The sequence below is a fragment of the Hyperoodon ampullatus genome (assembly GCF_949752795.1).
Source record: "Hyperoodon ampullatus genome assembly, chromosome: 9".
NCBI classification, from domain to species: domain Eukaryota; kingdom Metazoa; phylum Chordata; class Mammalia; order Artiodactyla; family Ziphiidae; genus Hyperoodon; species Hyperoodon ampullatus.
In genome coordinates, this window is record NC_136922.1 from 10,234,901 (window position 1) to 10,247,862 (window position 12,962).

A 12,962-nucleotide genomic window follows, 5' to 3' on the forward strand; every position below is an offset into this window, starting at 1 on the left:
GTCCGGAGCCTGTGCTCCACGACGGGAGAGGCCACAACAGTGAGAGGCCTGCGTACCACAAAAAAAAAAAAAAAAAGCTGAGGAGGGAAGACTGACAAGCATAATTGTGTAATGCGGTGTCATAGATAACATAGTGGGGTGCAGCGATGACTGAGCAGAGGGATTGCACACTTCTGCCTGAGGAGAAGACAGGGTCTAGGAAGGCCTCCCAGGGGAAAAGAGCTTGGGCTGGCCTATAGGGAGGAGAAGGCAAGAGAACAGTGGCATATGGAAACCCTGCCTGCCTCAGTCAGCGTGATGCATCTGGGGAGATCCCACTTAGAAGAATGATACTGGTGACAATGAGAAGACATTGGTGGGAGCATATTAGAATAATCCAGGTAAAGGCCTGAATTGAGCTAGGAGCTCAGCAGGACCCCCAGGTTTCTGGTTTGGGTAAATACATGGTGGTGCTATCACCCAGGATTAGGAATTGAGAGGACAAACTATTTTGGGAGAAAGCCACACCCGGTCTGCTGGTGTTGAGCTGGGGTGGCCTGCCGGACATCGAGGTGAAGATGTTTAGTAATCAGTCGGGCATGTGAGTCTGAAGAGAGTAGCCGGGAAGGAAGACTCTATTCTAACAACTTCATCGGAACTTTTGTTTTTATCTCTACAATTGGATCCTGTGCCTTGAGGTTTCAGTGAGGACCGCTGGGAGAGGGATAATTGGTTCCTCTTCTGCTACTGGCTTGGTTCTGTGGCCTCAGGCTAGCTGCTGGACCTCAGGCTGTGCCCGTTGCCTCCTGGGGAAGGTGACAGTTAGGGAGACCTGAAGAAAAATGGTGCAAACATTGGCCTTACGACTAATTAACTTAGTCCTGTCTTTTGTGATTCTTCTATGGAATGTGGAGTTCATGCCAGTGAGGCCAACCTCTTCCACTGCCTTAAAACGGTACTTCCAAAGGCCACCGAGTACACAAAGGGGCAAGTCTTTACCTTCATTACATTGGGATCCTTGCCCCTTAGGGAGTCCTTTTTAGGTGGAGATGTCACTTCCTTGCTACCATAAACTTGTGTTTGTTCTCCCCCGTCCCCCTTTGGGGGAAGGGGCTTATTTTAATGCCCTTTTGCCATTGTGATGGCAACTTTTTGTTCCTGTTCTTGCCCAGCCTGAAGCATCAACCTAGATATTGCTCCCCTGTAGGGAGTTTATTTGCAATTCTGTCTGCATTATGGGGTTTAAGCTGAGATCTGCTTTGTTTCAGGAACCCCACTAAAACAGCATTTTTGCAAAGCAACTTATTGTGCTTTTCCTGGCTAATTTGTCTGAAGTGACTTGCACTGAAATCAAACATATTTTAATTCAAAGGTTCCTGGCAGTAATGGTACTGTGGGAGTTACATGAGGTGCTCACGGTTGAAGCTCTTTTATTCCAAATATCTATTCACAAAGGCTAAACGGGAACTGCTAATGGAACCCAGGCACTTCCAGCAATTCAAGAGGGATTGGCATTTAACCAAACCCTGGCCACCAGGTGTGAGCATGGCAAAGATTTAGCAAGGGCATCCCTCATGTGTGGAGAATGGAGTCATTTTTAATTCAAAGGACTGTGATAGAAAATTCATCATCAAACTTGCCTATCAACCCATCACTGTTTACAAAGAAAGCAATAGCATCATAGCACCCAGGAAAATTTAAATGACGCGTAACAAAAATTCTCAGAGAAGCCCCAGAACAAATCATTCCATCCAACACTTTGAATTAGATGCCTGCCTAATGTGTTCAATGAAAAAGCCTTAAAATATTTACTTCTTGATTCAAAGCAAAGATGCCAGCTTACTTTGAATTGCAGTATCCAACATATTCCCTAATTTTTAAAGAAAATCCTAAATAGTTCAACTGTGGCCTCTGCCATACTGGCTAAATATAAGTGACATATCATCACAACCTCCATGGTCTAATATTTGAGTTTCTAGAAAGATAAATAAAGTTTGGTGGTCAGATTCAGGATGTAGCCAGGGGTTAGCCTCTCCTAAGAAGCAGAAGGCTGCAACCAAATTGTTCAGTTGCTCTCTGGAAACTGGTCCTCTACGGATGCTTCTCTAATCTGTCGGAAATGCAACTTGAATAAACCCATCTTTGGCTGACTTGATGTCTCTTTAATTAACAGGTAGGGGATCAGATCATTGAAATCAATGGGGAGAGCACCAGAGACATGACTCACGCCAGAGCAATAGAGCTCATCAAATCTGGAGGAAGACGAGTCAGGCTACTGCTGAAGCGCGGGACAGGGCAGGTCCCAGAGTATGGTACGTTTCACGTTTTGATTCACCTTTTTTCTGTTTCTTCTGTGTGCTGTAAATGCCTGTGCTTATTTATAAAACTACATCAGTTCCCTAATTCTACCTAAATATATATTTAGTGATCAATAGCTATAGGTATATACACATGTGTATATTTAAGCACAAGGTATATATTACTGTGAGCTCTTTCTTTTGCTCCCTTATTTAGGTAATGTTGAAAATAGCAAGTGTAGGACCTTCGGGGCATCTCTGAGTGTGCTGGGAGTTCTTGCCACATTCCTATATTAGAACTTTTGTAATTTGACTGATAGCCCTCTGTTCATTTGAGTCCACAGTAATTTATCAATTATTTCCTAAAATGGCTCGTGCATCAGACTGTCCCGTGAGATGTGTAACCGGGGCCAGGGGACAAGCGAGACCAAATTTTCAAGGTGTGAAGATTAAAACATAAACTTCAGTTCATACAGTGGTTGCATTGCCTTGGCGTTTAGGGATATCCCCAAAAATCACTCCTGTGTTGTATATCTGGATGCTTTTGAGGAAGGCTTTAAAATGCATTTTAATTCATAGGTTTGCCATCAGAAGTCTTTAATGGTGTTATTTCCCAACAGCCCATTTAAAGCAAGGCTGACATCATTACCTTAGCATATCAGAAAGTGCTGCATGGTCTTTACATGAAAAGCAGAGAAACCTGAGCTGGTCTTTAATTAATCACAGGGATTAACAGAGAGACAGACACAGACAGATATCAGTACAGAGGTAGCACAGATAATACCTGTCCAGATTAGGGAAATAGGATCTAACTGCTGATCGAATGAATAGTTCAAATTGTTTGTTGATCTACATAAATTTGATTTTCATTTTCGCCTTTCCATTCCTCAAAAGCTAAATAGTACTTTTTCCTCTCAAATTATGCTTTCTGCCTAAGTTACCTAATAATTGACTGAACACTTCCTTATTAGGAGGACAGATATAATCCTGCATTCAGCTGAAATATCTGAATTCAATGGCCCTTAAATACTTTGTTTCCAGAGTCTTGAACACACCCAAAGCCTACAGGAAGGGCTGGTTAAGCCCTCACATTAAGAGTAGGACACCATTCAGAAATTTCTGTAGGGTTGGCTGTATGCCCAAGGAAATATTTCATAGCTTCCCATCCTTAATACTTGGATCTAATTAAGTAATTTTAATTATTAACATTAGCAATAAGCACAGGCCTGAGCCTGTGTAATGGCACTGGCATTCATCCCTTTGTAAAGAATCTGAACTCTTGAAATAGAATAGCTTTTTGCACCCTAGAGCACATAAAGGGATTCAGTAATATGAAACCGACCTGTGAGATTCTATCACTTCTGAAAAAGATCTCGTTTTAAAGGTGTGTTTCACTCCATGACAAGACCTGTTATCTATATCCAGGGGTTCTCATAGAGTTAATGCTGTTCTTACTGTTCTAACAAATTAATCTTAAAAATTAACCTGGGGCTTCCCTGGTGGCGCAGTGGTTGAGAGTCTGCCTGCCGATGCAGGGGACACGGGTTCATGCCCCGGTCCGGGAAGATCCTACATGCCGTGGAGCGGCTGGGCCCGTGAGCCATGGCCACTGGGCCTGCGCATCCGGAGCCTGTGCTCCGCAACGGGAGAGGCCACAGCAGTGAGAGGCCCGCGTAACGCAAAAAAAAAAAAAAAAAAATTAACCTGAACAACATGGCTCTCCTGAACTTTCTATTCCTTTTGTAGAATCACTATTTGGTCCCAACTCTGAGCACCCACCACGCCAGCTGCCGCTCTGTAGAGAGCAGTTAGAATAGTCTGCCAACCAGCATGGCATAACTCAGACTGTAATGCATGAGCATGAAGCTGCCTCAAAGCAAAAAACTAAAAACATGTTTTTGAACAGCACAAAAATTCAAGCTCATGTCGACATTATCCCATTAATTCTTTTTTTTTTTTTTTTTTTTGCGGTACGCAGGCCTCTCACTGTTGTGGCCTCTCCCGTTGCGGAGCACAGGCTCCGGACGCGCAGGCTCAGTGGCCATGGCTCACGGGCCCAGCCGCTCCACCGCATGTGGAATCTTCCCGGACCGGGGCACGAACCCGTGTCCCCTGCATCCGCAGGCAGACTCTCAACCACTGCGCCACCAGGGAAGCCCTATCCCATTAATTCTTAATGTCATCTGAAAATATCTAGTTAAGGTTAAATTCCAAAATTAACCAACAGAGAGAGTTTGATAAATATCTGGGCACACTTTTGAGGGACCCATTGTCAATACTCTTAACTGCAGCAGTACCGCAGAACTTCTGAATGTATTCTTCTAAAATGTAACATTAAATCATATACACTGGTAGTGGTAGAGCCTGTCTGCTACTTTTGGTGTTAGATTTGACATGGATTTTGATTGTAAAATAATTTTAGAGGTTATGTCACAAAAGAACAAATTTAAAAGAGTAAAGCAATCTCTTTTAGGGAAGTAAAAGAATAGTCATAAACTAAGAAAACATTAGTTCTTCAGGAAAATCTAAGTCAAAATTATGCATAAGAAACCAAGAAGGTTAGGGATCACATCAGCATTTTTGAGGATAATGCCTCAAATGACATTTCTGGAACCTCACGACGACGAATGAGGAGGCTGTTTCAGGGTCCCCAAAACCACCTCACATTCAGAGATTTGCTTATGAGACTACTGGGGTCCAGAATGTAGTTGTGCTCACAGCTCAGCTTTAGGACAGTGATGTAGTAAGGACACCCCGTGGGATCATAAGGTGGAATTGGGGCTCCCCTGGTGGCGCAGTGGTTGAGAGTCTGCCTGCGGATGCAGGGGACACGGGTTCATGCCCCTATCTGGGAGGATCCCACATGCTGCAGAGCGGTTGGGCCCGTGAGCCATGGCCGCTGAGCCTGCGCATCCGGAGCCTGTGCTCCACAATGGGAGAGGCCACAACAGTGAGAGGCCCGCTTACCGCAAAAAATATAATAATAATAAGGTGGAATTGGAGGAATCCACGTGCAGGCTTCCTTATGCTTTCTCTGTCTCCCATGAGAGGTCACCCAGCGAGCATTCTTCCTGAAGCAACAAGAATGAAGCAGCATATGCACGATGACGTAGCTGCCCTGCAAGATCCATGGGAGATTGGGCACCCAGGGTTTCTCCTCGGGGCTGGGCACGCAGGCATCCTCTGCCTGGCACGTACCAAAGTTCCAGACTCCCAAGAAGGAAAGCAGGTGTTGAGCGTAAACCGCATTGTTTGTACAAACAGTTGAGGTACAGTGAGACACCCTGATCGCTTAGGAAAGCTATATATTAGTGTAGGGAACGAATCACCAGTCACGTTCCCAGATGCCAGCCAAAGGCCAGCCTTGCAAGAAGGCCTTTCTAAGGATAGCGGTCCCAAGGCTGCTCTAGGAACGTGTCCGGCACCAGGAACAAGCCACGAAGTGGCCACACATTCACAGACTATGCAGATGCCCCCAGTGTGTGAGGAGTGCCCAAAGCTAAGGAACATCGCAGTTCCTCCAGCATCAGTTAAATAGACTCTCTCGTGAAACACAGTTTGGTTATTTTTGTTGTTGTCCAAGATAGGCTAGAGTGTATTTTAGTAAAATTGGCAAGGGGTGCAGGTAACAAAACAACAGCAGCAAGAACAGTGAACGAGAATCTTTGAGCTTTACTAGTGGACGGAGCCAAGGACATGATCCGCTGTGTCCACACGCACCCTAGTGACGGGAGACCTGATTTTTCTGTCAACTATGAGTATAATCTTGTGTTTGTTTCCTTTGTTTGCCCTTTAAGATCCCAATCTTGGCATAAAATCTAGCCTTAAAAGCTTGTTAAAGGGAGTTATCAGAATCCATAGGAGATGTTACCTGTTAGGGAAGTGTGGAGGCTTAACCCAGCCTGGGCAAGCGTGAACTCTGAAGGTGAAGAGACTGGCAAACAGCAGTCTCTGGAGGGGTTTAGGGGACAACCCTCAGCCCTCCCTCTGAGACCTTCAGAATTCAGAGCAGCTTTGAAGCAAGACCCTTATCTGGACTTTTGGACATGTCAGGGAAAAGCTGATCTCAGTCAAGAGAAATACGAAACTCTCTTGCTGAGAGTCATTAAGGTGACAGAGAGATAGATAAGCGCAGGTGCAATGCAAAGAAAAACACACCCCAGGTAATCTGTCAGATTGTCGAATACACAATCGACGGTGTGAAGCCAAGTGAGCTAAGGAAGGGAATAAATATGCTGCAAATTTGCCATCCATAATTACCATGAGACTCATTGGCAGAGACACCTCAGCCAATTCAGAGGCGAAAATCAGCAAATGCAGCCAGGAGCGAGCGTAGTGGCTGCTCCCAGGGGTGGCTGAGCAGCTGTGGGGAGGGTGGGGAAATGATAAGGGCTTCGGCGGAGAAGCTGCTTTCATAGTTAAGTCCTTGAAAGAGCAGCTCAGGAGACAGACACTTCAACTCCACTCTAGTCCTCAGGATAAGAATTTGTTGATTATAAACTCAATGAGAGCTTGGGTTCCCCCTCCCCTGACACCTACATCTCAACAACCAGCAGGAAGAAGGAAACTTGACTCCATTATACTGAGGAAAGGATCAAAAGATGATACAGCAGAAGCAGCGGGCTCCTGAATACTGGTTCTTGCTGTCACAATTAAATCTAAAAAGGTTAAGAGAAAAGAAAGCATGCATCCTGGTTCTAAAGCTGCATAGGAGTATATTATGCAGATTAGCTCCCTGTCTTGACATACAGGTGTCCTTCATTAGCATTCAGGGACTACACGGAACATTTGCTTGATGTACACACGAAGCCACAGAGCTAGGGCCAGGGTAGATAGAGATGCCACGGGATGAGAAAAGGTCCTCCACAAGCAGTTCAGACCAGCGCAGAGCCTTGCCCTGGTCATAGTTGCTGTTTAAGTCTCATCAAAACAAAACAGAATTATGTTTTCCAGTCTTGGTTGGTGATCTGGCCTGTTGATTCTCTTAAGCAACAATACAGGTCTTTATGACAAGAATGCTGAAGTGAGTTTGATTGTAAATGATCTCAGTGGTTTTAAGAGGCCAGGCAGGGTTCCCAGGAGGAAGCAAAATTCTCAGAATACCAGTGGCCCAGGGACAACTAACACCAAATGGCCACATCTCCCTTTGGGGAAATAAATAGTCGATCCATGAGTTAGACCTCTGCTTGCACTTCCATTTTCAAAGTTAATTGTATCTTTGATAGGTGTTGAGTATTACAGGCCTTTGGTGAATGAAATTGTTTACGTTTTATAAGTGTAATATAACTACATTAAGTAAGAAAAGATCTATTTGAGCCATACTATATATATTCAGACTATAGCTGAAGAAATGAATGGGCTAAATAGTTAAAAGTCTTCCTTTAATCAGTAAATAAAAATGATTTACAATAATATTAGAGCACCAGATTAAGCAGTACCAGTCTCTACTTATATGGCAATAAGCAGTGTTTGTTTATTCTTCTTTAATAATATGCATTAGCATGTGAATGTTATAAACCTACCCCTATAATCTTGTTAACAATTACTTGTTCAAATCCTTTCTTCCCTCTGATCATACAAAGGTCAACCCTAGACATTATACTCCTACCACATATTCCATGTAAGGCAGATCCTGTAATTAATATCATTAATTAATATCATTACTATTTCCTCAACGAAAGCAGGATTTTTCTGAGCACCTACTATGTGCAAGGCACTTTGCAGGCACTGAAGGTAAGACGCAGTCCTGGCCCTCAGTGAGCTGAAAGTCTAAGAATGAGGATACGTATAACAATTGATTCTAATACTGTGGTAACTGATTAAAAGGTCTCAAAGGATCTGCTCTAATGAAAAATTTTTAATGGGTTTTATTAGTTATTCGTGGAATTTAATAAGTCCTTCTAGAGTGTTAAGGATCCTTGAAAAGCACTTGGCTTCTTTAATCTGTTAAGCATTTCCTTTGTAATACTTATGCTAATAATTTGTACTTTTTCTGAAGAAAAGGACTTGCTGAGTATGGGTAAATTTCTGCTTAGACCTAGTCTGAATTATTCTCAATTCCAAGTTAGTGAGAGAAAACTCTGTTGAGCAAATTTGCTAATCATTGCTCTTTCCCTCCTGTGGATCTCCACCTGGAGCTCTATAACCTCACAGCCTGAGGTGTCCGTGGTGCACGACTCTGTGCCCCCCAGACATGGGGAGAGTCTCTGTTGCCTTTGCCTCAGAGACCACGTTTATTGGACCTTTAAATGGTTCCATAGCCTTTGCACTATTTCACCTGCATTTTTAATAGGGCAAAAGGTGGCTTGCTTCAATAATAAATTCTGAAATTTAATTTCAGCTTCTGACATTCATGGTTGAGTGTATCTTCCTTTTTCATGAGTGGCTCCACAAATCACTCCAGTTCACCTCCACTGAGCCAGATCAGGGAAGAGGACAGGCTGTCACGCAGAACTGTGGCTGTATCATACAGAGAACAGGGTTCTTCCTTGGCTGCAAGGCTCCAGACTGTCCTCTGCAGCATTTAGGGAACCCCAGGAAATTCACTAATCATGAAACTTACAATAAGTTTCTGTTTCATGGAGTCAGATGCAGGGGGCTTCCTTGAAGGGTACACAAGTCTGAAATTGTTTTCCCCACTGCTCAGCCAAAACCTCATTTATTAAAGTGCTTTAAGGATGGGGGTGAAATTCCATTTCTTCACATCATTTTATTGGAAACCGTGGACTCTGATGAAATTCCTTCTTTTTTGCATATTCTCCCACCATACATTATTCTCTTTCTGGATATATTAAGTGACTCATTTCCCCCAGTCCTCACTTGTTATGTATTTAAGACTCTGATAAAATATATTAGACCACGAAGTAACCAAGAAATCAACCAAGAAGAACCAGTTTAGCTCTTGAGGTCTGACTTCCTTCAGTTCCCTAACACTTAGATTGTTGGAGGAAATGAGTGAATGAACAGATACCTTTCCCAGTCCCCACTGAGAAGGGCTCCACATGCATCCTGGAAAACCTAAACATTCCAACCCCTCACGCTGGATAGTTGTATTTAGGTGCTGGTAAGAACTTCCTCTTGCTTTCCCTAACATGAAGCTGAGCTCTCCCAAGAGAGGGCTGCTTCCACAACAGTCCAGGGAGAAGGCAGCCTTCTCAGAGGAAACGCTGCTGAGCACTGTAAGAGCATTGGAACAGACCTCAAAGAAGTCACAAATTCCAGAGAGGAGTTTTTATATGGCGGGCAGGGAGGAGTGGCGATCAAGGTTAAAAGAAAGCTTGCATCATGGCTTTAAAGCTGCACACACACACACACACCTACACACACACACACACACACACCTACACACACAGGACTGGGTTGATTTGGCTCAGGACTCTGTATTTTTAAAGCGCCATCCCAGAGAATCCCATGCCCCGGAGATTTGTCTCCTTTAGCTGTCCTGTAAAGGCCAGCTGCAGGGGTTTCTGCTTTTTGTTGTCCTCTTTATGTCTTGTCGACCTCTCACTCTATGAGCCTCAGCCCCTCCATCCGGCTCCTCTTTTGCCCATCAAATCGGAATCGCTCTCCATTCAGACTTGCACCTGTTAAAATTAAAGAAAGGAGACTAGATTTTCCTCCCATTTCCATCTCAGGCTTTTTTGACAGTCTGAGCTCAGCTCCCACCCTCCTCATTGAGGACAGCCTGACCCCGTGTTCAGAGCATGACAGTGTTGATTCAAGATAAGCTTCTGACCCCTCAACTACACCCATTATGAAGCCGGTGCTAAATGCCAAAGCTGTTTTCCCCACTGTTTGATTTTCTCCTGTCTCAGGATAGATATGATACAGAAAAGATCTTGACCCCTATGAAGGAGCTTGCCGACAAAACCCCGCTTTCCAGGTACTAAAAGTGGAGTTTAATACCATAAGACAAATTCCTGGGTAGGTCCAGCCAACTGCCATAACCAGCAAATGTCAAGTCTCTAAAGCATCCCTTCAGAGAGGCCTGGGCCTATTGCCCTATCCTGGTGTTCCCTAATCAGATAACTCACCAGCGTTCATTTTAAAGTACTCAAAACCCCTCATTTCTAGTGGAAGAATTAGTGAATCCATAAGGCCAGATTTTTGTTATTTGCGAATTCTGCCTACAGCCTTGCTCAAAGATGGGGTTACCCTGATGTCCTGTTCTGACAAAGACATCCCAACATTTCTTTTTAACTGAACTCCCTCAGTCAGGACCAAAAATGCGATTATATAATGCCTTGCTCCAGGCTTGAATTACATGCTCTAATTGTAGCAAAATCTCTAAACACTGAGAATCACACATTCTTCAATGTGCTGTTTGGGTTCAAAAAAATTTTTAACAGAACAACAAACACACACTTAGCCTGGACTAAACAGCTGTTAACTCTAAGTTAGCTCAGACGTTTGCTTATGGAAGAATCTGTGTTTACACTTCTGTCAAAAGGTCTCTGGTTTTTTTTTTGCACACACTCTCCAACAAATAGTGACCCTGGCCTCATCAGGGCCCTGAATTTTAGGACTGAGCATGTACACTCATAACATATGCATCAGATATGCCTAGCACAGGATACAACTCTGTTTTTCACATTTCACAATACTTTCTTTCTGCTACAGCCTTCATAGCAATTTTTTCCACCATATTCTGGGCTCTTTGATTTGACCTTCTGGTCCAAGGTTTCCTAGCACATGTATCTTTCAAGCCCAGTAAAGCCCACATTTAGAACCAAATGAGAGTCTTCTCTGTGTGACACTAAAACCACCTGATGGTTTTTGTACAAAATTACTTGCATCTTAGCAGAGCTACATGGTAAACTCAATAAATTCTGAAATTTAATTCCCCCCCGCCTCACATTCATTGGTAAGCGTTAGTTCCCTCACCACAGAGAGGCTCTACTTTCCCTTTAACCTCAAATTGTTCATTCCCACCCTTGAGACTCCCCGCCTCAGACACAGTCTGTGCAATGAAAAACATCCCAGGGGGCATAACGGGACCTCCACGCGGAGCGCTGTTCCATTCTGCGTGTTGAAGCCGTGGATACACAGCAGCACGTGTGGGGCAAGTTAGGCATTCAGACAGGGAATATCATCAGTACATACTCGCAAAGGGGGGATCAGGCCCCCACAGTCTGAGCTGCGTGGGTTATGTGCTTTTGATCACAGTAACTTCACATCCCCCTCTACCTCACACCGTGTGGAGCTGAGAGAACATAGTGTCAGGCGTTGCAGGGAGCAGTTATTACATCTCCCAGGGGCCTGTCTCGCGGAGATCACTGACAGATAGTCCAGAATTTCTAGTGCCCATCTTCATGTAGGTAAAGAACTGTAGCCCAGGCGCTGAGACAGACACACACCAAGACAGCCGCTAAGAGGCTGGTTTCAGAGCACAGCCCTCAGACAGGAGTACAGCCACGTAGAACAGGAAAAACCTGGCTGCATTTTTTTCAGCCTTATTTTTTTCCAGGAAATAATTACAGCCAGCAAGTCAACTGTGAACTTTGAATATAAATAAGCAAATTGTCACAGGTGAAAAGAGCTGTAAGAATTTATGAGATTATTAGAGAAAACATAAACATGGGCACACCATGTCTTTAATTTGAGGATTTTTCAAAATTTAGAAATGATTACTGTGACTTCTCAAATGACAGCTGGTCTCACTAAAACACCCTATCGTTACGAGAAAATTCTGTAAAAATTCTGATGTTACAATTTCAAAATTTTTTAAACATTTGTGCCTCCTTAAATGCACCTCAGGATGCCTTCAATATTTTGAGAAAAAAAGAATCTACTTTTGGAATATGAACGTAGCTCAGTCTTTCACTAATTTCACTGGCTGCATGCTTGATAGGGTCAGCTTTACTTAAAGTCTTTATTCTTACTGCCTAGATAATTTTTATTCAGCTGCTCTAAACGTACTAAGCAATCTTGATTCTAACAGTAATACTATATCTTTGTCACTGGTTCTGTTAATTCTAATGATTGGTCCTAGGCTGTTCCTCCCCTTCCTTTAGGAATGGTACCTTCCAGTCTCTCCATGTGCATGAAAAGTGACAAGCATGGGTCCCCATATTTCTACTTATTGGGCCACCCTAAAGACACGGTTTGTAAAATCTGCATGAATATTATCTTTCTCTAATGAGCTTTGGTTTTGCATATGTTTTTAACTGATGTATAATGCTCTCTCTTTCGTAGTAGCTTGTCTAATGATTGCTAGAGCTCTGGAAAATATAGTTGAGACCTTATAAGTGGTAAGGATAGGATTTGCGGGTTCAGGAAAATAAGAGGTGCACCCATTCCAGGGGTCCAGCCTAGAGTGGCCCCAGCAGGAAGGAAGAGCCGGGAGGGTACGTATAGCAGAGGCAGCATTGGGTGAGTGCTGCCCCACACACTTCAGAAAGTCCTCCCTGGGCTTCAGTGCAGAAAATCAAAGTATATTTCCTCTCAGCCCACATTTGGCCAGCTCCAACCCAGGCCACCCTTTCTACACCAGACAGACAGAGCCACAGTCATCACACATTTTAGCCCTAGGAACCCGGAGCTCCACCTGGCATCGTGCTGTTTCCCCAGCCTGCTTTGTGCCAGTTATTCAGTCAGGACTGGATCTCCCAACTCACCTTCCTCCGTACTCAGTGATGCACCAAGTTTAAGGGGAAAAACACAAAGCTTTTTTTGAGGGTAGTCATA

At 43.8% G+C, this 12,962-nt stretch overlaps 1 protein-coding gene across 3 annotated transcripts in view; it reads left to right on the top strand.

The window, feature by feature from the left end:
- The window catches only part of MAGI2 (membrane associated guanylate kinase, WW and PDZ domain containing 2), a gene marked incomplete at both ends in the record, with an annotated part of 1,325,315 nt that overhangs the window by 1,269,845 nt on the left and 42,508 nt on the right, over positions 1-12,962 (top strand). For 2 of the 3 annotated variants that reach the window (XM_079710838.1, XM_079710839.1), the window contains one exon: positions 2,153-2,291. In XM_079710838.1, the coding sequence (XP_079566964.1) occupies positions 2,153-2,291 (139 nt within the window). Of the gene's footprint in view, positions 1-2,152; positions 2,292-12,289; positions 12,379-12,962 lie in introns of all 3 variants that reach the window. The other variant, XM_079710840.1, reaches the window with a different exon arrangement.